At 36.3% G+C, this 26,077-nt stretch overlaps 1 protein-coding gene across 1 annotated transcript in view; it reads right to left on the reverse strand.

The window, feature by feature from the left end:
• Window positions 1–25,104, reverse strand: part of LOC132553825 (serine/threonine-protein kinase mig-15-like) — a 47,866-nt gene extending 22,762 nt beyond the window's left edge. The window contains exons 1-6 of the mRNA XM_060218104.1: window positions 25,021–25,104; window positions 3,243–3,378; window positions 2,243–2,370; window positions 1,615–1,858; window positions 713–778; window positions 228–382 (exon numbers count right to left, since the gene is read on the reverse strand). Of these exons, the coding sequence (XP_060074087.1) occupies window positions 228–382; window positions 713–778; window positions 1,615–1,858; window positions 2,243–2,370; window positions 3,243–3,378; window positions 25,021–25,104 (813 nt within the window). The remainder of the gene's footprint in view (window positions 1–227; window positions 383–712; window positions 779–1,614; window positions 1,859–2,242; window positions 2,371–3,242; window positions 3,379–25,020) is intronic.
• Between the last annotated feature and the right edge of the window lie 973 nt (window positions 25,105–26,077).

The raw sequence follows: 26,077 nt of genomic DNA on the forward strand, positions 1-26,077 counted from the left end.
GCTTATACTGGCCTTTAAGAGAATTTTACAGGACTTTGTGAGGCTTATACTGGCCTTTAAGAGAATTTTACAGGGCTTTGTGAGGCTTATACTGGCCTTTAAGAGAATTTTACAGGGCTTTGTGAGGCTTATACTGGCCTTATGAGACTTTTACAGGGGTTTGAGAGGCTGGTAGTGGCCTTATGAGACAGAACATGCAGCATGCTTAATAAATTAGAGATACCTACAACACTTACACCCTCCGTCTTGAAGATCTTGTTTTTTAACCAATTCAGGTAGAACACACGTATCTTGTTCTTTTTCCCAGAGATTGTCACCAGGATATTTTGTCCCTCTAACACTTCCATCTGCTGGAAACGGCGCCGTGAGATCAACGTGTACACTGTGGGCATAAATACTTACAATGTTAATCATGTCATATCCTTTTTTTATTGTCTTATTTGTTACAATATGAGTCATTTAAGACAAGACAGAAAATATCTTTGCTACAGCAAGGAATTTTGGTTACATATTCGATACCAGAGTTTTTTCCCAGAAAGGCTGAATCAATACAAACTGCTTTCTGAAATTAAAAATGTCACAACTGTATCTACTTCATAAAATAATTAAAAAATGAGCATTTCATGTCTTACAGAGTAGTACCTAGACTGACGAGCCAATCAAATCCTATGTTACAATGTCATTAATGGCCTTGTAATGTATGATAACTTACCCTTTCCCTGACCACTTCTGTCCAATAGCATTAGACCACTCTCTGTACCTATCAACAGATTCACACCTGAAGGGAAGAAAGCAGATTTACATCATTATTAACATGTACTAACTATTGAATATAATTCATTGTATGTGTCATTGGCAGTGTTCTATATGTCATCTGTAGTGTTTTATATGTCATCTGTAGTGTTCTATATGTCATCTGTAGTGTTCTATATGTCATCAGTAGTGTTCTATATGTCATCTGTAGTGTTCTATATGTCATCAGTAGTGTTCTACATGTCATCTGTAGTGTTCTATATGTAATCTGTAGTGTTTTATATGTCATCTGTAGTGTTCTATATGTCATCAGTAGTGTTCTACATGTCATCTGTAGTGTTCTATATGTAATCTGTAGTGTTTTATATGTCATCTGTAGTGTTCTATATGTCATCTGTAGTGTTCTACATGTCATCTGTAGTGTTCTATATGTCATCTGTAGTGTTCTATATGTCATCTGTAGTGTTCTATATGTCATCAGTAGTGTTCTATATGTCATATGTAGTGTTGTATATGTCATCTGTTGAGTTTACACAGTTTTCACAGGTAGGTAAATTAACCTGTAACTATGGTTACGGTTGTACGCCTCTAACAATAATTTGAAGATTATTAGTGTAACAATTAAAGAACAGCCCAGCTGTTAACTATAAACATTCTCAATAGAAAACAATTATTACAATAATTATTTCATGTTGTATGATATCATAGGAAGGTTTTGTGTTCCTAATTTATATAAGTAATATTCGGTAAATGGAAAAAATCCCTGGAATATCATAAAATCTGATATCATAATAAGTGAGTTTCACAGTAGTATAAAATATCATATAGATTGGATTTTGATAGCTAGAAAACATTGGATACCCCATAATGCTGCACACAAGATATCAGAGTTGAATTTTTTCTTGTATTTTCTGATTTCTGGTGTGTCCCCGATGGCTTCTGTCGTGGTTTGTGATGGTGTCACGTTGACATTGATCTGTGATCCTCTTCGTGACTGTTGAGAAATGGAGCCAATAGTTGATCCCTCTGCTCCAAAACCAAACGCTGAAAAAGACCGCTGGTGTCGCATTGATGGTGTAACTGCACTGCTCACAGCTTGTCGGTACTGCACAGAGAAATTGGACATTTGTTAGGGGGACTGACAATCAGCGGTCAGGTGACCAGTACAGAATTAGTCCTGAGAAATTGGACATTTGTTAGGGGGGGGGCTGACAATCAGCGGTCAGGTGATCAGTACAGTAATTAGTTCTCAGAAATTGGACATTTGTTAGGGGGACAGACAATCAGCGGTCAGGTGATCAGTACAGAATTAGTCCTTAATTTTTCTCCATTCAATGTTTTTTTATCCCCAAAAGTTAAACTTAAATATTGTTTACATATAAAGTTTCATCCCATTCCAAAAGTTAATGTTTAATCAATTGATCCCACCTTTCTGAAAGTTAGTATTCAACATAGAGTTTGATAGATGTTAAGATTTTATGTGTCGTACCTCATCTGATGTGGTTTTGTCCTGTGGACGCTGGGGCGTCGGCGGGGATCGTGATTGTGGGGGCGTGTGAGGAGGGAGAAGATCTGGAAGCACCCCACTGCTAGCACTGTGACGTGGTGACTGGATGGCTGAAAAACCAGAAGGTACAAAATTTCTGCTAATACATATCTAGTCAATCTGCAACAAAAATTATCACAAATCAGAGGTTTCATATACAATCAAGAAATCCCCTAGGAATCTTGCCACCCACTTTGTTAAGTCTTTGTTCCTCTGAAGTTGGATCTTTTCCCTTCTTGTCTCTTACATCCACTGTATTTTGCTCTTACTTATGTGAAATCAGAAAATTCCTGCAAGTGACACTACTCTTTAACTGCCAAATTACATTAAGATGGTTGCCTGTCACAGGCTACTGGCCAAATATCAACACCTGGGCCTTTGGTTGTTGAGAAGAAGTTGTTTGGTGGAAAGTGTGAACACTGCAGACAGCAGACGACGTAATGTTATCAACGTACCACACCTTGGGTCATATTATCTAAAAATTTCACAAAATCTTTTGCAAAATCCACCCAGTACTTCTCAAGAAATAGCAATTACAAAAATTGTTTAAGGATGGACAAACGTCTGGACAACAAACAATCTTATGATTGGGGCTAGATATTAGGAACCAGGTGAGGGCAGTGCTGTTCCAACATACAAGAGGCCCAATGGGCCTGCATTGCTCACCTGTTTGTTAACTGACATGAAATTGTGTAACATTAACAGGTGAGCTTAAGGCCAGAGTCACATGTGACCTAATGCTAGTGTACTACACGTTGACTTTACATAATAAAGGTGTACAGCAACTGTAATTAAGCAGTCTTTAATGGTTTAAAAGTTATTAGCTGAACCAGAAATTATCATTAGACCCAGATTAAGAATCAAAGCCAGATGAAGCAGTACTACAACGCTATGTCTCCCTCTCTTCGTTTGACATAATTTTCATCTTTTTCAATGTGCCTACCTCCTAGAGCACCCGGTGCAGAGGAGTTGGAAGCTGTTTTGCCCACTGGTACTTTGTTTCCTGACCCGGTTCTCTGTAATTCTGCCCGCCGAGGATCCCGTCGATCACCATCTTGCATGGCATTGTCTGTTTTGTTCTACAATATATCAATAAGGAAACGTTCCTGAAGTGGCTGTTTTTTTATCACAGAATCTACCTATCATCCAATGAATATCCTATTAAATTAATATGTACAGAATAATACAAGCTCAGTGTGTCATATAGATGTGATAGCAATATAATAAAGATTTAAGTATCATACCTACACACACATAAGTATCTGTCACTGAGGATAACATACCTACACACACATAAGTATCTGTCACTGAGGATAACATACCTACACACACATAAGTATCTGTCACTGAGGATAACATACCTACACACACATAAGTATCTGTCACTGAGGATAACATACCTACACACACATAAGTATCTGTCACTGAGGATAACATACCTACACACACATAAGTATCTGTCACTGAGGATAACATACCTACACACACCTAAGTATCTGTCACTGAGGATAACATACCTACACACACATAAGTATCTGTCACTGAGGATAACATACCTACACACACATAAGTATCTGTCACTGAGGATAACATACCTACACACACATAAGTATCTGTCACTGAGGATAACATACCTACACACACATAAGTATCTGTCACTGAGGATAACATACCTACACACACATAAGTATCTGTCACTGAGAATAACATACCTACACACACATAAGTATCTGTCACTGAGAATAACATACCTACACACACATAAGTATCTGTCACTGAGGATAACATACCTACACACACATAAGTATCTGTCACTGAGGATAACATACCTACACACACATAAGTATCTGTCACTGAGGATAACATACCTACACACACATAAGTATCTGTCACTGAGGATAACATACCTACACACACATAAGTATCTGTCACTGAGGATAACATACCTACACACACATAAGTATCTGTCACTGAGGATAACATACCTACACACACATATCTGTCACTGAGAATAACATACCTACACACACATAAGTATCTGTCACTGAGGATAACATACCTACACACACATAAGTATCTGTCACTGAGGATAACATACCTACACACACATAAGTATCTGTCACTGAGGATAACATACCTACACACACATAAGTATCTGTCACTGAGGATAACATACCTACACACACATAAGTATCTGTCACTGTGGATAACATACCTACACACACATAAGTATCTGTCACTGAGGATAACATACCTACACACACATAAGTATCTGTCACTGAGAATAACATACCTACACACACATAAGTATCTGTCACTGAGGATAACATACCTACACACACATAAGTATCTGTCACTGAGGATAACATACCTACACACACATAAGTATCTGTCACTGAGGATAACATACCTACACACACATAAGTATCTGTCACTGAGGATAACATACCTACACACACATAAGTATCTGTCACTGAGGATAACATACCTACACACACATAAGTATCTGTCACTGAGGATAACATACCTACACACACATAAGTATCTGTCACTGAGGATAACATACCTACACACACATATCTGTCACTGAGAATAACATACCTACACACACATAAGTATCTGTCACTGAGGATAACATACCTACACACACATAAGTATCTGTCACTGAGGATAACATACCTACACACACATAAGTATCTGTCACTGAGGATAACATACCTACACACACATAAGTATCTGTCACTGAGGATAACATACCTACACACACATAAGTATCTGTCACTGAGGATAACATACCTACACACACATAAGTATCTGTCACTGAGGATAACATACCTACACACACATAAGTATCTGTCACTGAGGATAACATACCTACACACACATAAGTATCTGTCACTGAGGATAACATACCTACACACACATAAGTATCTGTCACTGAGGATAACATACCTACACACACATATCTGTCACTGAGAATAACATACCTACACACACATAAGTATCTGTCACTGAGGATAACATACCTACACACACCTAAGTATCTGTCACTGAGGATAACATACCTACACACACATAAGTATCTGTCACTGAGGATAACATACCTACACACACATATCTGTCACTGAGGATAACATACCTACACACACATATCTGTCACTGAGGATAACATACCTACACACACATATCTGTCACTGAGGATAACATACCTACACACACATATCTGTCACTGAGGATAACATACCTACACACAAATAAGTATCTGTCACTGAGGATAACATACCTACACACACATATCTGTCACTGAGAATAACATACCTACACACACATAAGTATCTGTCACTGAGGATAACATACCTACACACACATATCTGTCACTGAGAATAACATACCTACACACACATAAGTATCTGTCACTGAGGATAACATACCTACACACACATAAGTATCTGTCACTGAGGATAACATACCTACACACACATAAGTATCTGTCACTGAGGATAACATACCTACACACACATAAGTATCTGTCACTGAGGATAACATACCTACACACACATATCTGTCACTGAGAATAACATACCTACACACACATAAGTATCTGTCACTGAGGATAACATACCTACACACACATAAGTATCTGTCACTGAGGATAACATACCTACACACACATAAGTATCTGTCACTGAGGATAACATACCTACACACACATAAGTATCTGTCACTGAGAATAACATACCTACACACACATAAGTATCTGTCACTGAGGATAACATACCTACACACACATAAGTATCTGTCACTGAGGATAACATACCTACACACACATAAGTATCTGTCACTGAGGATAACATACCTACACACACATAAGTATCTGTCACTGAGGATAACATACCTACACACACATAAGTATCTGTCACTGAGGATAACATACCTACACACACATATCTGTCACTGAGGATAACATACCTACACACACATATCTGTCACTGAGGATAACATACCTACACACACATAAGTATCTGTCACTGAGGATAACATACCTACACACACATAAGTATCTGTCACTGAGGATAACATACCTACACACACATAAGTATCTGTCACTGAGGATAACATACCTACACACACATAAGAATCTGTCACTGAGGATAACACCTGTGTCAGACAAAAGGCTTTGTATGAAATATAAGCTGACCAAGTCACATCAAAATTCATCTTTATAAGGACTGATGAGCCATTACACAAAAACCTGTGTTCAGAGACCTTGTTGTTATGGTAACCTAAATTTCAGTTGTAAAAACCTGTATACAAATCTACACAATGTCTCTAACATTACTCATTTAGTTTTATTGAATTTGTTCACAACTTTTTTCTATAGATGGACAGACTGATTCTAGAATACCCCCTAACTAGACAAACTGATTCTAGCATACCCCCTAACTAGACAAACTGATTCTAGCATACCCCCTTACTAATCTAATTGCTGGGGGTACAATAATTACATCTAACAAAGACATTGTGAAATATTTAAGAAAAAAAAGTGAAAAAAATTCACAAACACTGCCTTATCACACTGTTCTGAAGATTCCAGCAGGTCTAGCAGTATCAACTGTTAGTCATGACACCTGTTCTGTTAAGCCTTAGCATGAAGCAAGTTATTGTCATCCCTTTGTCTTCAAGAAGCTAATTGTAATCCCCTCTTGTTTAATAAAGTTCAATAATGCGTTTGTACCACCATACATATTCCCCGCATCCCACATTTATCGTCACCATGACCTACTTCCACCAGGCAGTGTCAAACTGCAGCTATATGTGTCTTATGCCACTTGTGAGGAAATTATACGTATCAAGTTTCAAGGATAAAATGAAACTTTGGAATAAGATAAATTAGCTTATATCATGAGGACATATCTTATAATGTAATATTCCCACCTTTAAAAAATCAGGATTTCCTTCAATATTCAGAACCAGCTATTTCAATTATACAATCTCATGACTTTTGTTTGTGATCTTTCCTCAAATTCTTCCAACTTTTTTAGCTTATTATTTTGAGATAGTGAGCAATGAAATGTCTTCACTTGTGAGGTTTTTTTTTTATGTAAGTTTAAAACAGTGATGTCCATTTTTTTGTAAGACTACATGAAGATCCAGAAGGACAAGTTTTGATTACACTGTAAACCTTAAACATCTATACCTATTTATCAAAGGTTTATCTGAGAGAAGAAAGATTGATTATAAAACTAGACTTAGTCAGCGTTTCAGTTACTGGGTACAAGCTAATTTGATTGACACATAAAAAGTATATATCAGGTATGTAAATATGCAAGTGTTTTGATAGGGAAAATCAAATTGTGGGCAACAAAGAGAATCATCAGTGTCTGACTAAGGCACAATCTACAGTTGGCATGACATTAAGCATTTCTAATGTATATATTGAAACTGATGGTTGACATCAATCAACGTTAGATATGTTAACCATTGAACCTTATAACAGCTAGACAACAATTAATGTTTAAACTCTGAGTTTCAAGCATCATTACCTAAAAATGCTGCCACAAAACCTCGCCCTCATAGAGTCTAAATTATCAAATCATTAATTTTTTTTATTGTAAATGCGATTTTTTGCTTCCAGAAAAACTGACAAAAACATTTCAGTTAAATTGATAAACAATCCCCAAAAACAACTTAATTGGACACAAAATTTAACAAATGACAAAAATTCTGTAATGAAAGGATTTCAGGCACTTAATTTGGTACACTATACATCCTCTTAGTATGACCAATGTATACACCAAGGTTTATCATCAGCTAGTTGAAACGAGAGTAGAGTTATGCTCGGGACTCAAATTTTTAACAAAAGGCAATAAGTCTGTAACTGAACAGAGCCCTGAATTTGGCCACTGCACATGGGTTTAGTATGACATATGTAAACATCAAATTTCATGATCCTTACTCTACTGTTGGCAAACTTATACTCCAAACACGAAAGGAAAGATGGATGAAGAGGCAACTATATGCTTGCCTGAAAATTTTTGGGGAACATAAAAATACCAGCGATACAAATTGGTATTTCGTGAACAAAATGATTAAATTTTGTATATGAAGAAAATGAGGTATAACATCATCGTCATTAATTTGGAAAAGTGTACAACACGATAGAAACCAGCTTATATTGTCATTCTAATAACAGCCACCTTAATTCAATAGAAAAATCAATATCCATCATGTACGAGAATATCTTAGACACAATGAAATATTAACAATGCACTGCCCTCAAAACAGGGACATTTCTTCTGATGAGTCTACAGCATCTTCAATCAAGCCCTATAATCTAATCCGCATCTTTATAAGGTCTTGAATCACGATTAAGGAAAGCAATCATGAAATGAAATTGACATTCGACAACCATCAGAAAACTCTCCCCTGGAATCTAGAGCAACAGTCGACCCTTACCACGAGATCTGCACACCACAAAGGGTGATAAAACAAACCCCTATAGGGGCCAGCCCCACCAGCAGCCTCACTATCACCCGAAGATACTATAGCTATCAAATTGTAGCCAAAAATTTTCCAATTTCATTTATCTAAATTTCTGCTAAGAACATCTGGTTTGAGTTTAAATAGATTTTTCAAATTTCGTTAGTTGTGATTAATTAGCGTTCTCATCCTAAACGGATAAAATTGTGTACGGAAAGAACTACTCCGACCTAAAGTACAATCTAATGCATTTGTCAGTTAAATACTCCCTATTAGCTATATTTAAGTTGTTTATAACAATTCTCTATAAAAAAAAATACAATTACCGACACATTAGTAAGGGCCCTGCTATTTCTGTGTCCAACTCTAAACTTGAATTTTACAGGAAAGTTAATCACGCTTTACATATATCAGGATATCTTAGTGTCAACCCATTTTACTAGATTTTTATGACGTTAATCATGCTTTAAACATATCAGGATATCTTAGTGTCAACCCATTTTACTAGATTTTTATCACAACAAGGTGGTTGCATTTTGGTGATCATCATCACTCTCTTGTCAAATTTCAGCGTTTCTACCATTAAAGAGATGTACAGACAGGTAGAATTCTCTACATTGCTCTGGAGTCACATGATAAACGGGAAATGACTGTGGGTATACGGAGAGGAACAAGGTTCCAGGTGTAACTACCCGAAATCCTCAGAACTGCATACACTTACACTACAAAGCCATTTCACAACAGTACCAGTAATTTTTATAATTTATTATGTTTTCATAAAAATTGATAAAATGGATGATCATTCATTTAAAGCTGAAAAGTAAAGGTAAAACATGGGTTTTGTAGCCAGTAAAACAGATCACATTTAACAACCAAATTGACAATTTTTATCACAAAAACGTAACAATTTTTGGGACAGTTTTGAATACAATTATGCATTTCAATGATATTTCTACCTGATGTATACTTTTATTATGTTTTATAAGGAAATTCACTGAACAAGTTATTTATTCCTTCAAACTCTGAAAATCTAGATCAGTAGAAACCACCTGGTTTCTGAGTATATAGAAGAGATCAGTGCATGCCTATGGAGCCATGCATGACAAGAGCCTAGCCCTCTTTCTGCCCTGGTCTTACTAATGAAACCTTTCCATGAAGAAGGTTAAAAAATTAATTTAATGAAAGAATAAAGATTCAGCATACAGATAAATAGGGATATCTGTTATATATTTGCTATGAAATCTGGGAAACCACAAAAATGTAAATAAAACTTGGTGATCAGGATTTCCTGCCAGCACTGTCTAATATTAGCAGAAGTACAGGAGACTGGTTTCCTTGTGACATCAGCAAACCACAAAGCCTTTGTTCACCACCTTGTTGTACAGACACTCTGAGAGGCATTCCTTTATTCCAATTTCTAATGAATTCTGCTGATGAAATAGACTGGATTTGCCTTACTTGTAACCACAGATTCAGATCCAACAGAGAATCAGTCATTTTTCCTTTGTAATTGCAGTGAAAAAAGCAATTGATTTAAACTTTTAGCAGCATTTCAAACTGCCAAACTTAATGACACTTGAAAATTAAAATCAGCTTTGAAAAGTTTTCTTTTCATAAAATTCCCGTATAAATAATTCTACACCTTAAAAAAATATTTTTACATAAAATTTTCGCAGGCATCAACTTTTCCAGACAGACATAGAAATTCTGATATCATTTCTTTATCTCATAGTCATCTCAGTCTGTAATTCTTTATGAAACAAGTTGCATGGCAAAATTTCAACATGACCGAAAATTATTTCACCTTTATCTAAAAACCTTTTTTCATAATTGTAATAAATCTCTAAACATAACTAAATTTAAGCAAAAATCAAGATATACAAGAACACAAACAATGAGAATAAAGTTTCTCTTCATTTACAAGTTAACACTAAAATGGAGATTTTTAAAGGATAGATTGTTCTCTGGACTCATGGAACAGATCACAGAATTCTGGCAATTTGTTTATGAATGACTAATATTTCAAAGGCAGACATTCAATGATGGTTAGAAATCATTAAATGATTTTCCAAACTTTAAGTAAACAAATTGTACTGTCAGTAGATAGGGTAGAACGTAAACCGGACACAGAGTCTGTCATTGAGGTATTCCATGTCAGGGACGGTAAGCTATATGTCAGTAATAACCACTGAAAGTAAATGATTGAAGTCTGTAAGATTTAATCTGTTCCAAGCCTTTCTACCTCCAATATATAAACCAACATGCGTCTCTCATCAACAGATACAGGCCCACTTTAATTGCTCAAAGATTTTGGATTACATGACTTAACTTCAATCATTTCCTGGGGAGTAATGATGCAAGCTGCTGGGTCCTTAGGGACACAAACTCAACAGGCACGAGAGGTTTAAGTTGGGGCTGTCTACAGCTAGGGTAAATTAAAGGGATGACGTGTGCTACATTTCATGGCCCATAGCTTCTCATTAGACCCTATCCACACTGAAAGTATGCCTAAATCACAGGTTTTAGCATAGTCGGAATAATTCTGATCTTCTGTCAACTTATAATGGATGAATGTCAGGAAAATGCGACTACTTCATGGGTCGCCATTCAAACGATAATTTTGAAAAGAAATTGTCATTTTGACATGCACATCATACATGAATCTAAAGGTCTGTTCTTAATCTACCAGCTGACACCAATGTCATGTTTCGAAGTTCATCATATACATCTACCTACTTTTTCTGTATCTACCCATATTTTGAGGGAAATTAAGCTAGGAACTCGACCATGTGACACCCTCTGCATTTCAGATAAAGTTATATATATATATATGTCACTAAAAAAATAACCCTGACAAATATTGACACACACACGATCAGCTTAAGTTTACTTAATGAAAATGAATATTCTTGGGTAACATTCTCTTTTTTTTAATCTGCAATGATTTATCTCACAATGATAATCTTGATATATGGATCCATCGTTTGTACAAATTGAATTGAAATGGAAGAGAAAGAGCAAAGCTTTGCTGTTTATATCATTATCTGAACATTTGTAAATAAAGTAGCGAAACTAAAGGCATACGTGACAAGTCATGTTTATCACAAACATAAACTAAAACACAGTATCATGGAGATATTGTAAGTTTAGTGAGTGTATTGGTATTATGAAACATGTCCTGTTTGAAAATCTTGTACATAAAGAACCAAATTTTTTACCCATGTTTAATATGAAAGTGAAAATGACAATTTTTATCAACATTATCGTTTGAAGAACGACCATTACACAGATCACTTGTTTCCCTATTTTTTTATTGGGAAAGAATTCTGATATTTATCGACTCCAAACTGATATATAATGGATTATGCAGACCATGACAATAATCTGGATTAGTTTTAGTCATACTCAATCTTCATTTCTACCGAGTTATTGTGCCAAAACGTTTCTAAATCAATCTAGAAGTAGCTGACAAGGAAAAAACAAATTTTTATGTTCAATAACGATCTTCATCTGACATTGCAGAATGAAATCTATTATCAATTTGTCTAAGTCAAGTTAGAAAAAAATCATCTGCAATATGGCCATGTGCCCAAAGCCAGAAAAGATTGTGTAAGTGTGTTTTGTTACCAGTCTGACAATGAGAAAGAATGCACACAGTAAGGAAACACTCCAATGATATATAAGTAAGACACGTAACACAGTAAGACTGACACAGGAGCCCATCAAAGTTGTCAATTAATTGAGTTTGATAATGACACGGACAATTTAATATTGTTAACCTGAGTAAACTCAATGAAATTGAAACAAAACATGAATATACAAATGTCCCTAATTTTTCATGCCAGTAATCAGATGTGGGTACCCTCACACACAAACGTTTAACCCACTAATCTATATAGAGGTGGGCACCCTTCACACACAAACTGTTACCCACTAACAGTGCTCCAGATAGCCTGCGTGAATGCGTTTTCACGCACAATATTTCTAATTTCACGCTAGGAAAAAAATAAGATTTGCTCATTAACCCGTGCGAAATCCGGACTCTGCGTCAATGTCCGGCACACACAAACTCAATAATCTAAGTCAAACAGACACTTATCAAGTAAACGAAACTCGTAACAAGCGCTTTCTTGATCGTGATTATAAACCAGTCGCATAGCAAATATGGCGCTGTCAAAAATGTTTACAAATTCAGTGTTACCCTAATATGGAAAAACCCATACACTTGTTGAAGGCAGGGGTGAAAAAACCCCTCAATTTATAAAGGTAGGACACACATGTCAAAAAGTTATCTGGAGCACTGCACTAATCTATATACAGGTAGGTACCCTCAAACACAAACTGTTACCCACTGATCTTTATATAGGTGGGTACCCTCACACACAAACTGTTACCCACTGATCTACATAGAGGTGGGTACCCTCACACACAGACTGTTACCCACTGATCTATATAGAAGTGGGTATAGAGGTGGGAACCCTCACACAAACTGTTACCCACTGATCTATATAGGGGTGGGTACCTCACACACAAACTGTTAACCACTGATCTACATAGAGGTGGGTACCCTCACACACAGACTGTTACCCACTGATCTATATAGAAGTGGTTACCCCTCACACACAAACTGTTACCCATTTATCTACATAGAGGTGGGTACCCTCACACACAGACTGTTACCCACTGATCTATATAGAGGTGGGTACCCTCACACACAAACTGTTACCCACTGATCTACATAGAGGTGGGTACCCTCACACACAAACTGTTACCCACTGATCTATATAGGGGTTAGTACCCTCACACACAAACTGTTACCCACTGATCTATATAGGGGTGGGTACCCTCACACACAAACTGTTACCCACTGATCTATATAGGGGTGGGTACCCTCACACACAAACTGTTACCCACTGATCATTATAGTGGTGGGTACCCTCACACATAAACTGTTACCCACTGATCTATATAGGGGTGGGTACCCTCACACACAAACTGTTACCCACTGATCATTATAGTGGTGGGTACCCTCACACACAAACTGTTACCCACTGATCATTATAGTGGTGGGTACCCTCACACACAAACTGTTACCCACTGATCTATATATAAGTGGGTACTCTCACACACAAACTGTTAGGAATAAAAGTTTATGACAGATGGAAGCATGCCATAGCATGATAGGTCCCATCATAAAAGGCACCAGGTCTGGAGAGACAAAATGTCTTACACTACGTAATGTAAATTACCCACAAAGGGTAACCGTGGTAACACAATTCTTTAATCACACTCTGCTTCATCAAGGCATTTTTGTTCTTCTCTGTAAAATAATGATGTGAAGTACTTTCAGTGTCAGTGACACAGAAAATTACTTGACATATTTGAAATAAATGAGAAAAATGTTCCACTTTCCTCTCCAGACTTGAAACTGAAATCACTAAGCCATATCTGTAGCTCACATCCTCTTCAAACCAAATGCCCTGTAGTCACTAGACCATATGGTGGTTTGCAATATATGTGTTCATTTTCACAGCTCGGAAAATGTGATTAACACTAAGTAAGGCTATGTCTGCCCTGGGAGGTGGTACTAATGACTCAGAAATGTCTCCTTCAGCTTTAAAAACCTGACCATGTTTCAAAGCTCCTAGTGTGTACAACCTTTCAATGATGGCTGCATGGGCTCTTTGCTCCAGTTTCTTGGTCAAATCCTTTTCTCGTTCTTACATCCCTTTAAGGAACTCAAAGCTTTCAAACACGATTCTTCTACTACAATGTTCAGTAAATATTTCAAGGAGGTATAATTCTGAGTTTTGGGGTCGAAAGTGATAATCTGTTAATGTTTAAGTCATTATCAAATTTCTACCTATTTGTTAAAACTATACTACCCTAGATACACATTATCCTGTTTGTACTACCAAATCTTATCAAAATCAGTTCATATTTACTCAAGTTATTGTGTTCACAAGAAAAAGTATTAACACAGAACGCATGACGACAAACAAAGATCCCTATAGGTCACAGTGACCTATGATCTGGTGACCTATGACCTAGTGACCTATGATCTGGTGACCTGAAGTGTGAGTGTTTGAAACAGTCAGACCATTCTGATGGTACACACTGAAATAAACAACAAATGTGTTTATTTCATTAATTTCAGTTGAAACCTATTTTTAGAAATCTAATGAACCATAACATATCATCTCTAAAAAAAGTCTCAACTGAAATTAATGATATAAGCATTTCATAGTTCATACCCTCTGAATCATTTACAGAATTTCTAGTGATCGCCAGTTAGAACATTTCACATAAAGAAATTCACTAATTAACATAGTAACACAGTTTACGATCAGGCAAACCTAAGAAAACTTGACCTTCATGATGTCTGGTACTGTGTTAAGTTTGCATTATAAATGTCAGAATCATTCTATCAGAAACAACTGTATACATGTGAAAGTAATGATGTCATACCCAGACACAAAGGGTCTTGGTTCAGGAATGGATTCATTTTTACTGTTGTACATATGGTCCGACTGTTAGTTTGACCAATGGACCACACCTTGGAATGACCTGTACTACAGCTGACCGGTCAAACTGACCCAAGAATCATATACCATGTATCCTTTGTGTAAATGAAATGCTAATGAATGTAAAATCTATTTCACAGTTCAGTTAAAATACAACTGTAGAGCAGTTTACTGTAAAACTGAAAACAAGATGGTTTTTGTCACAAATTACAAAGTTTGAAGAAACCAGAAGGAAAACAGGATGATTACAAGAATCTTTAATTTGACAAATATTTTGAAAGCTGCTACAAATCTCATTACTAAACTTTCTAGAAACACTTAAAGCTAATTAAGATTTTAAGAAAGGTTTCTTCCCCAGGAAAAAAGTTTAAGAGCAAACACTAAAAGGCATGTGTAGAGCAAGTTATTCCTTCAACTGTGTCAACAGAATACATCACCCTTATACAGATGTACCTTGTCAACAGAAAACATCACCATTCTACAGATGTACCTAGTCAACAGAAAACATCACCATTCTACAGATGTACCTTGTCAACAGAAACATCACCATTCTACAGATGTACCTAGTCAACAGAAAACATCACCATTCTACAGATGTACCTTGCCAACAGAAAACATCACCATTCTACAGATGTACCTTGTCAACAGAAAACATCACCATTCTACAGATGTACCTTGTCAACAGAAACATCACCATTCTACAGATGTACCTAGTCAACAGAAAACATCACCATTCTACAGATGTACCTAGTCAACAGAAAACATCACCATTCTACAGATGTACCTAGACAACAGAAACATCACCATTCTACAGATGTACCTAGACAACAGAAAACATCACCATTCTACAGATGTACCTAGTCAACAGAAAACATCACCATTCTACAGATGTACCTAGACAACAGAAAACATCACCATTCTACAGATGTACCTAGACAACAGAAAACATCACCATTCTACAGATGTACCTTGTCAACAGAAAACATCACCATTCTACAGATGTACCTAGACAACAGAAAACATCACCATTCTACTGATGTACCTTCAAATTATGATAAAATCTAGGTCTATCGGGGAAAAATAAGTAATTCTCATTTATAGACTAGAACAAACCTAGTTTCTCCAAAATAACATTTCCAATCAAATAAGAGTTCTCATATTTACAATGTGTATCAACGAACTCTCTGGTGAATTTTCAATAAACATATAGAAATATTAGTATCTGTGAAAAAAGTACAAACAATTCCTGAGAGAGAAAAACCTTGCCTCGACATACACATATATCATAAAGTGAATAATCAGGATACTGGATATCGACCCAACCAGCAACAGGGTCAGCTCTTCTCACCACCTCATTACACACCTTATCAGCTGACCAGGAAAAAAATTGACCACTTGACCCTGACTGACCATAGCAGATGGTTAGCAGATTTTCTGTACAAATGTGCATTTCCCTCTATTTGCTGAAACTTAATCAATCTTGAAAGTTGATTATAAATAGGACTGTGTTCAGAGCTTTGGTACAATGGGTACTACACAGCCACGCAGGCATACGAAGCAAATTACTGTGATCATCACGTAGGAAGAGAATCAAACATTAATTCATTCCTCTAGCTGTTGTACTGATAATTAGGGCGAGATATTAGTGAGCTAGAAATGTCCTCCAGTGTAGTCATTACCACATCACATACAACAATTAGTATCAAACGTCCGATTGCATCAAGGAATTTTACATGCAACCTTGAAAAATACAATAGGGACAATGCCCAAAACAGTCATCTACATACTGTTAAACCCACTTATTATGATATTTTCCAGATAAAATATTTTAATGGCTGAACATTAGCTAATTAAGGTTTACAAGAACTGGAAGTTAACTCAACCATAATAGTCAAACCAATTACTAAATGAAACACATGTGACATATTGATGTTAAATAAAAAATGCATTATGTAACAATAAAAATCATAATGGATGATAATTTATCTTTATGTTGATTTCTGCATACTCAGTCACTGTAGACACAGTGATGTCAGTCACCATGGGATATAGGTCTACTTTCACTTTCACTTTGTTTCTAAAAACCGAGTTGAGCTGAAGGCATAATAGATTACTGTAATGTAAAATTCATTCAGGTGCACATAAAATCAGGATTCAGCAGCTTTGCTAGGAAGTATACAACCTGGCTCCAATGAAAGTCAGTATACCACCTAGCCATCTGAAAAGCCATGATGATCGTGTGACAATCAGATAAGTATATCAGATTAAGTTCACTACTTATTTCTTTTTCTCAACCTTCCCACAAAATTTCAGCTCATTGGATTTTGAACTGACAGGAAAATAACATTTGGTCAGCATCATCTGAGGATCAATTTAAACAAAATGTAAAAACAAGTTGACATGGTATGGGGATATGGGGCCCTTATAACAATCAACTGTATCAATTTTGCTGTCAGACAAAAATACCAAACCAAATAAAATTGGAAACAAACAGGACGCCAGTTAACTCCAGAAAACCCAACTCAGAAGAAACAAGACATCACTTCTAAGTTACCTCCGGAAAACTCAAATCAGAAAAACAGGACAACACTACTAAGTTAACTCCAGAAATGTGATGCAATTATGGTTTTATGCAAATACTTGAGATCAGTCATTGGGTATCTGAAGCGGATTGAATGCTGTGTTACCCGTTTTATGAAATTGAGTATCAAATTCTCGTTAAATCGATTAGAAATTTTAGACCTTGGACAAAAGCTACAAAACATGTCTGGCCTACCTTTGAGGCCCAGAGCTCCAACGTGTCTGATTGATTAGAAATTCTCTACTCAGGACAGATCACAGCTCATGATAGAGCAATATAAAAATTGATGAGATTAAACCTGAAATATTTTTACAACAGCACGTGCAGTGCACACACTGTGCACCACAATGTAACTCCTGGAGATTCATGTGGTCACCGGGATGTCTAGCAGCCACTAAAAATGCAGTTCATTTCATGAGCTTTCCTAGGCTTAAGATAAAAAATGAAGTGTTGTCTAATGGAACTGTGGTAGCATTGCTATGAAGAATTTCAGTCGAGGTCAATCTGTGAGGGGAAAAAAATCACGAGAAATTTGTCAATTGAATCGAAACAATTTCCTGGAATGTTGATGGACTCATCTTCAAAATTCCACAAATTCCCTAATGAACCACAGTTGAGATTGATAACTTTTGAATATCAATACTTTGATAGGCATTTTTTCTTCTTATAGAAATTATACATTTTCTTGCTACAATCTTAAAAGAAAAGTCTGTTTCATTGTTAAATGGGAATATTCATCGTAGAAAAAAATTGGTCAAAAATCCAACTGTCCTTACAATGTCTATATAAAATTTAGGTTAGTTTTCCAAGGACAGACAGTCACTCAAAGCAATTAAATGGCCAGATCAACTTGATACAAATATCTGCTATTCAACTGGATTACAGCCCTAACATTAATGGTTACTCCACCAGCATGTTGTCCAGATCAATTTTCATTAGTCTGATCTTTCCTATTAGCGATGGGATGTGCTCCCCCTACCCCAAAAAGACAAAGAAGTGATAAATCTTCCCATACATAAGGTACTGAGTGGGGATGTTCTATAACTCCTCACTAGGTTTCCATTAAATGCACCCCAGATTTACCCACTTCACTATAGCCTATCACATATATAATGTTTGATAGCTGGTGTATCACACTGCCCTCCACTTACTACAACTAAAGTTCTATTTTGTACTACAAGTTCTATACAGCATCTGGATCAGTCTATCATGGGGTGGCATCCTTATCTAAATCCATTACATCTGGAAACTAAATTGAAAATAATTTTTACTGAAAATAAACAAAACTGAGAGGGAACCACTTAAAGTCAAATTATTAAAAAATGTATAACCCTGCTTCTTCTTCAGGATATAACAAATATGTACGTAGATAGAAATACTACACGGCACAATTTGTGTTAAGATGGCCATTACATACAGAGAAAATGCTTTTCACTACCTTACCATTACACTGTCAATTTTCTTCGAGCACATATCGTGGTTAAAAGTATTACCTGAATCTTTCTGACTCTGTCACATGAGTGACTTCGTGATTTTGGCACATTGGAAACTTTGTGACTGTTAATGCAAGGCTATGTGACTCTACCACATGCAAAGCTTCGTGATTCTAACGCAAGCAAGACAATGTGCACACCTGGCCTGAAAGCTTCATGGGGTCTTTGCTGATATCATGATCAATTTTCCCCAACAATTTGCTCACAGCACATAACGATAATTGATTAAAGCTGCAAATTTTAAGTAAATTGACAAATAACAGATGAAAAATAAGAAAATTACAAGTATTCTCACTTCAAGCAAATGCTTTCAGAAACAAATTTGTGGCACATCATAATTTCATTTCCATGTTCAGACATTTCAATTTCAACAAAGTTTCTTGGCACAAAATTGTACAAAGGGATTGGACAACAGCAAACACATTGCCTATATTAGTTTTTTCTTATCCAATGTTAATATATCAAATTCAATGAAATATTGTATTACAGCAAATGACAACATCAATCAAGCAAGATACATACATATACTATATATCATTACTACATAGGACTTCATACAACTCATTCAACCACACGACTCCATACACTTCAAACAATTTACACCCACTCGGGCATTCACACACCTGGCATAAATGTTGAAAGAAAAAACATTTAGGAAAAAGACAAAGAGTATTTGTATAACATCAATACTGGGTAAACAACCACAAGAGCTTCCGAAACATGTCGATGAAGATCATAATACATTGAAGAAACATACCCGAAAGCTGATGTGTTTGTTTACCTTGTATTGATCCAATCTAAGACACAACTGCCCTGCGTACCTAAGGGTATCCAGCCGAACAAGGAAACAACATCCGGAACCGCCTACTTTAAATCATGGCATTTGCTGTACCCCTTAAATCTGTATTACAGCTAGTTGTAACTAAATCTTTTAGTAGATGAGATTATTATACACGCTGGATAAAACAATAGATTCAATATCATTTAGTGATGTTACAGAATTACCAAGCTAATCCACACCTGAATATCAAATATGATCAGAAATATCATTTACGTGGTCAAATAGGCAGAGTTAAGGGGAAAATAAAAGAAAAAAATGTTTAACATTTTCAAAGTGCATTCATTTGGAACAAGTTGGATCTTTGTTTAGACTGTGTCAGGCAGTCACTCAATGTGTCAGGCAAAGTCACTCACTGTCACATAAAGTGTCCTTTATCACTGTGTCACATACCCTGTCCTTTATCACTGTGTCACGTACCCTGTCCTTTATCACTGTGTCACGTACCCTGTCCTTTATCACTGTGTCACGTACCCTGTCCTTTATCACTGAGTCACATACCCTGTCCTTTATCACTGTGTCACATACCCTGTCTTTTATCACTGTGTCACATACCCTGTCCTTTATCACTGTCACATACCTTGTCCTTTATCACTGTGTCACGTACCCTGTCCTTTACAGACGATCACTGTGTCACATACCCTGTCCTTTACAGACGATCACTGTGTCACATACCCTGTCCTTTATCACTGTGTCACATACCCTGTCCTTTATCAGTGTCACGTACCCTGTCCTTTATCACTGTGTCACATACCCTGTCCTTTATCACTGAGTCACGTACCCTGTCCTTTATCACTGTGTCACACACCATGTCCTTTATCACTGTCACATACCCTGTCCTTTATCACTGTGTCAAATACCCTGTCCTTTACAGACGATCACTGTGTCACATACCCTGTCCTTTACAGATGATCACTGTGTCACATACCCTGTCCTTTATCACTGTGTCACGAATCACTGTGTCACGAACCCTGTCCTTTACAGACGATCGCTGTGTCACATACCCTGTCCTTTACAGACGATCACTGTGTCACATACCCTGTCCTTTATCACTGTGTCACATACCCTGTCCTTTATCACTGTGTCACATACCCTGTCCTTTACAGACGATCACTGTGTCACATACCCTGTCCTTTATCATTGTGTCACATACCCTGTCCTTTATCACTGTGTCACGTACCCTGTCCTTTATCACTGTGTCACGTACCCTGTCCTTTATCATTGTGTCACATACCCTGTCCTTTACAGACGATCACTGTGTCACATACCCTGACTTTTAACGGCTGCTTACTCACTTTTTCTGGTCTCTTATGTCTTTATTAAATTCCTTGCCCCCTTAGGTCCTTATTAAATATTCTCGGCCCCTTAGGTCCTTATTAAACATGCCAGTGACTCCTTCTGAAGGTAAGGGCACCTGACAGACTTCTTGAACTATAAATCAGACAGACAGTCATTATCAACTTTCCCTGCTAATTATACGTTTGTTATTGAGAAAAGCCTGAATTCATTATTCTGCCAAACATATTGATTTACAGCCGAACTTTGAGGAATAACTAGTTTGATACCAATTTGTAGAATATTTCAAACGCTCTAAGGAGAAAATGTTCAAAATAACTGATCATGCTAATGAGGTATAAAAGTTTAAATTTTAAGGGATTTTATTTCATGCTGAACACATTGTGTGAGCCCCTATATGTGCGGCAGATCAATTGGGGATCAAGAAACAAAGAAACACTCTTAATTAAAAACGAGAAGAAATCTGAGTTCAATTATTTTACAGTTTTCATTACATTTTTCATTCCAGTTAAAAGCTATTACAATTTTTTCCATGTACTTTTAGCTCAAATCCCTTTTTAAAAGTACAACAGAGACTGGTTTTGTTAGAAGAACTGAACAACATGACACCTGCAAGCAGGACTACATGAATCATGCAATCTGTCAACCCTTCATTTCTCTAAATCATCAAAGGTAAAATATAGGGTATTAAGTAACCAAGATTCTATCTGATTCATGTCTATGTGTCCTCTCATTAGGCAGCAATAAAGTTCAGACCAACACAAGCCAGTGTCTCAGTCCTCACATAAACATAATTTCAAGTTGTGATCTCTTTGAACAATTTCACAGGTGGCAAAACTGGCCTTGACTATAAAGGTATGCCATTTACTATCACAACCAAAGCAAGTGAATTGAGTTTATTATCTATATCAAAAGTTGGATGTGTTTTTTATCCCTTACATCAGTGAACAGCCCATGGAATAGCAGCACTATGATACCACTCAATTAATTACAAAGCTAAGTACCAATCATTAAATTACATTTATACCGAGTCCTTGATCCAAAAATGCTTGGCTAGCCCTCGCTATTTTCCAAGACATTTTTTTCCTTGTACACATTTCAAACATTGGTAGAAAATTCTTCATGGACAAAAAATCTTCCTAGAATTGTTTTTTTTTTGTTGTTGTTTTTTTTTATAATCAGATTCAAAATTTGAAAGGCAGCACTATGGAACATGGAGAGGAACTTGTATATGAAATTAGAAAAAAAAATTCATATAAAACCTTTGAAGAAATCCAAGATGGCTGCCTGGAAGCCATGTTAACTTTTGGATTGTCCTAGATTTAACGGGCACAACCGAGGACCAATCACATGCTACATATAAAATTTGAGAAAGATCCATCAAGTACTTGTAAAGAAATAGTGATAACAAACTGTCATTGTCAAAATCTATCAGACTATTGCATTCAGTCAATTAGTCCCAGGATTAACAACACAACTAGGGACCATGGGAGGACTCTATATGAAATTTAAGGAAATCCATGCAGTACTTCTCAAGAAATAGCTGTAACAAAAGCTGTTTTTACACGGTGATAACAGACAGAAAACAGATTGACTTAAGACACAGTTTAATAGCCTACCTGATGACAGTGCAAGAGCTAGATATGAACCTATCAAAAACAACGGGGTTAATGGAATCAAAGGGTGAAATTGAAAAAGAAAACTGAACATTGGAGTAGGAATTAACTTCAAAACAATATAATTCAGTATTAATCATTAGGCTATGTAGCTTTAGAGTAACACACAAGAATAGGTTTTACCCCAGACATTTATCAAGTAATCACACCAACTCACAAACTGAGATGTTTTATAAGGAAACAAATCACAAACTGTGTTTGATAGCCAGAGAAGAAAAGGTTTGATGGGGAGTTCTATGTGTATCTCTCCTCAGAGGTTTAAAACATTCAAAGGTTTAAAACATTCAGAGGTTTAAAACATTCAAGGAATATTTAAAATAGAACATCCAAGTGTTTCTCAATGCACTTTTACACAAATGTGTGAAGCTGAAGTAGCTGAAAGTTCATTTGCATACAAGGGTACTTCTAGGAGAGAAAGGCAGAAAAAAAACTTGTCACTAATTACAAATTAATTAGACAAACTTTCTTTTTGTATGGCCTTTCCATTGACAAAGATTCTGCACATGTTGGTTTGATCCCTCCCCTCGCCTGGATGTTAATGATCAAACACAGTGGAAAGCTTCCTAGGGTCAATGACTAGGTCTGATCATTCTATCAGAGCTAATCACTATATTACACAAAACATAACTTATGTCAAGCATAAGAGAAATTACAAAAGTTTTATCAATTAAGTTAAATCTAAAGCCTCAATATTATAGAGCATAGTGGTTAAAGGTGAGATCAAATTAAAACATTCTTAGCCACCTTAATTAGGGTTGCTACTTAAGACTTCATTTCTCTAATGAGTGTTTCACTAATTAACAAGTCTTCATTTAACACCAGGACTGTGAAGTCTAATACTGATTACCCAACAAACCAATGTACAAGCATCATTTCCTGATTAATCACATACAGTAGAGTACTGACACAGTCAGAAGTGTCACACTCACGATGTTACATCAATATACAGTTAAAGTTAAGTACTTGTGACCTTCACCTCTGACCTGGTGACCTTTAGTTAATTATGAAAGGTTGGTTATGCTTCTGTCAATATTTGTGTTTCAGACATATTATATTTTTCATCTTTAAAACTCCAGGAAGTGCCACATATAAACAATTACAAAGATTGAACACACCTGTATATGATATTTTTTATACTGTGGCTACATGTAATACTTTTAAACGTCCATTTTGGCTTTGTTACATGTCGGGTGTATACCTGACCAGAAGTATTAGAACCGTAATCTGTTCCTAGGTGTAATTCTATCCTGATCAATTGTAACTGCACCTAAACCATGTCTACAATAAGGGACAGGTGTTCTGCCAGTTAGAAATGTCAACACCCCAGCAGAGAGGAACCATGTGGTCTCACTGATCCAGAAAATCACAACACAAGGTTATAAACAGCAGTATATTACAATACAGTGTCCTTCCTCCACAGCTCTTAACTCCACACGTCTTACAAATTTATAACACAAAAACTGGTCAGAAAAACTGATCATTCTCCACCATCTGTCCCTTTTGAGAATTAAGCTGTCATTATTCTAACAAATACCTTTAAACTAACTTTTGTATCAGCTCTGTAGTGGCAGTAAACTTAACAATGACAAAACGATTGATGTGCTGTTTTTAACTGTATATCAGTTTGTATCCTATTTCCCTGTAAATACCATTACTGGGTATTCAATTAACTTCTTTCACCACATGAATGTTACAAACCATTTTTACCAAAATTCCGAATTCTGATCCAGAATGAACTTTCACATATATCTCAACAGTTCAATGTTCATAATCTTATTCTAACTAAAAAAAAAAAAAAAACGATAAAAAAAATTAAAAAATATAGAAACTCACCTCTACCAACATGTAGTAATAGTTGTCCACAATTTTATAGAATTGGAAACCATCATCCACAATTGTCCCTTCCTGTATCACCATTGTCAGTTATTCACACAAAACAACTAATAAGACTTGTACACAATAAATGGTCACCGTGAAGTCTGGCTATCATCAATAAAGTGCTGGTAAGGATAACAACACCAGCATTCAATGGAAACTAGTTCACATTCCAAATGTCCAAATTATTTACAAACTGATACCTTTATTCCATGATTCTTTGGAAACAACTATTGTGATAAAACTTTCAAGGACTACCAAATCACAATATCAATATTTGGTATGTGAGCTTTCCAGCCACTGCAGCTGCCAAGAAATCTGTGTCCCCCATGTGATTGTGAGGAGGAGAGTCATCGAGTCCACACATAGTTATGTCCAGCCATCAGCAGGTTGTATCTGTTGAAGAATCTGCTTTTATTCCAACAGAGAGAGATGTAGTGACTAGCTAGAGAATGTGACTGTGTTGCCTGGAATCCCATAAAACCTCAGTGACAAGGCACACTATCAATATCAGTCAATATCCAGTGTTTCATGTGTTACCATCCATTCTCCCACTTAGATGTATTGAATCTTCACACCAACCGTTCATACTCAAATGTCTTTTCCTGAAATTATTAAAATCTATCTGCCAACTGTAACGTAAGCTTCTTAACCCAGCCTTGTAATAGTGTATCAGTTGAAAGCATTAGTCCAGAAATGAATTATTAAAGGCGAAGTCATCAGGAGAGATGTGGCTGGCAGTGCAGGCTGACTAGTGGAGGTAGGGCAATATCTATACTTCAAACCTTGGCTCCAGTGTTACAATCAATAGCAGCTAATACCAGGTTTAGTAGCGGTGAAGCAGCTTCCCCCGATCTCTCCCACAATATTGGTTCTTAGATCATTGCTGGTAATCTCCAATACCAGGCTCACTCTCCACATAAATGTTGTCCAACAAAAAGCTCTCCATTTCAAGGTTGAACCTTATTCAATTAGTGAATGCTTCTTTAACAACTCTTTTACATTAAATATTCAA

The sequence above is a fragment of the Ylistrum balloti genome, unplaced genomic scaffold, assembly GCF_031769215.1.
Source record: "Ylistrum balloti isolate Yb309-2 unplaced genomic scaffold, AGI_CSIRO_Ybal_v1 Utg370358, whole genome shotgun sequence".
NCBI classification, from domain to species: Eukaryota; Metazoa; Mollusca; class Bivalvia; order Pectinida; family Pectinidae; genus Ylistrum; species Ylistrum balloti.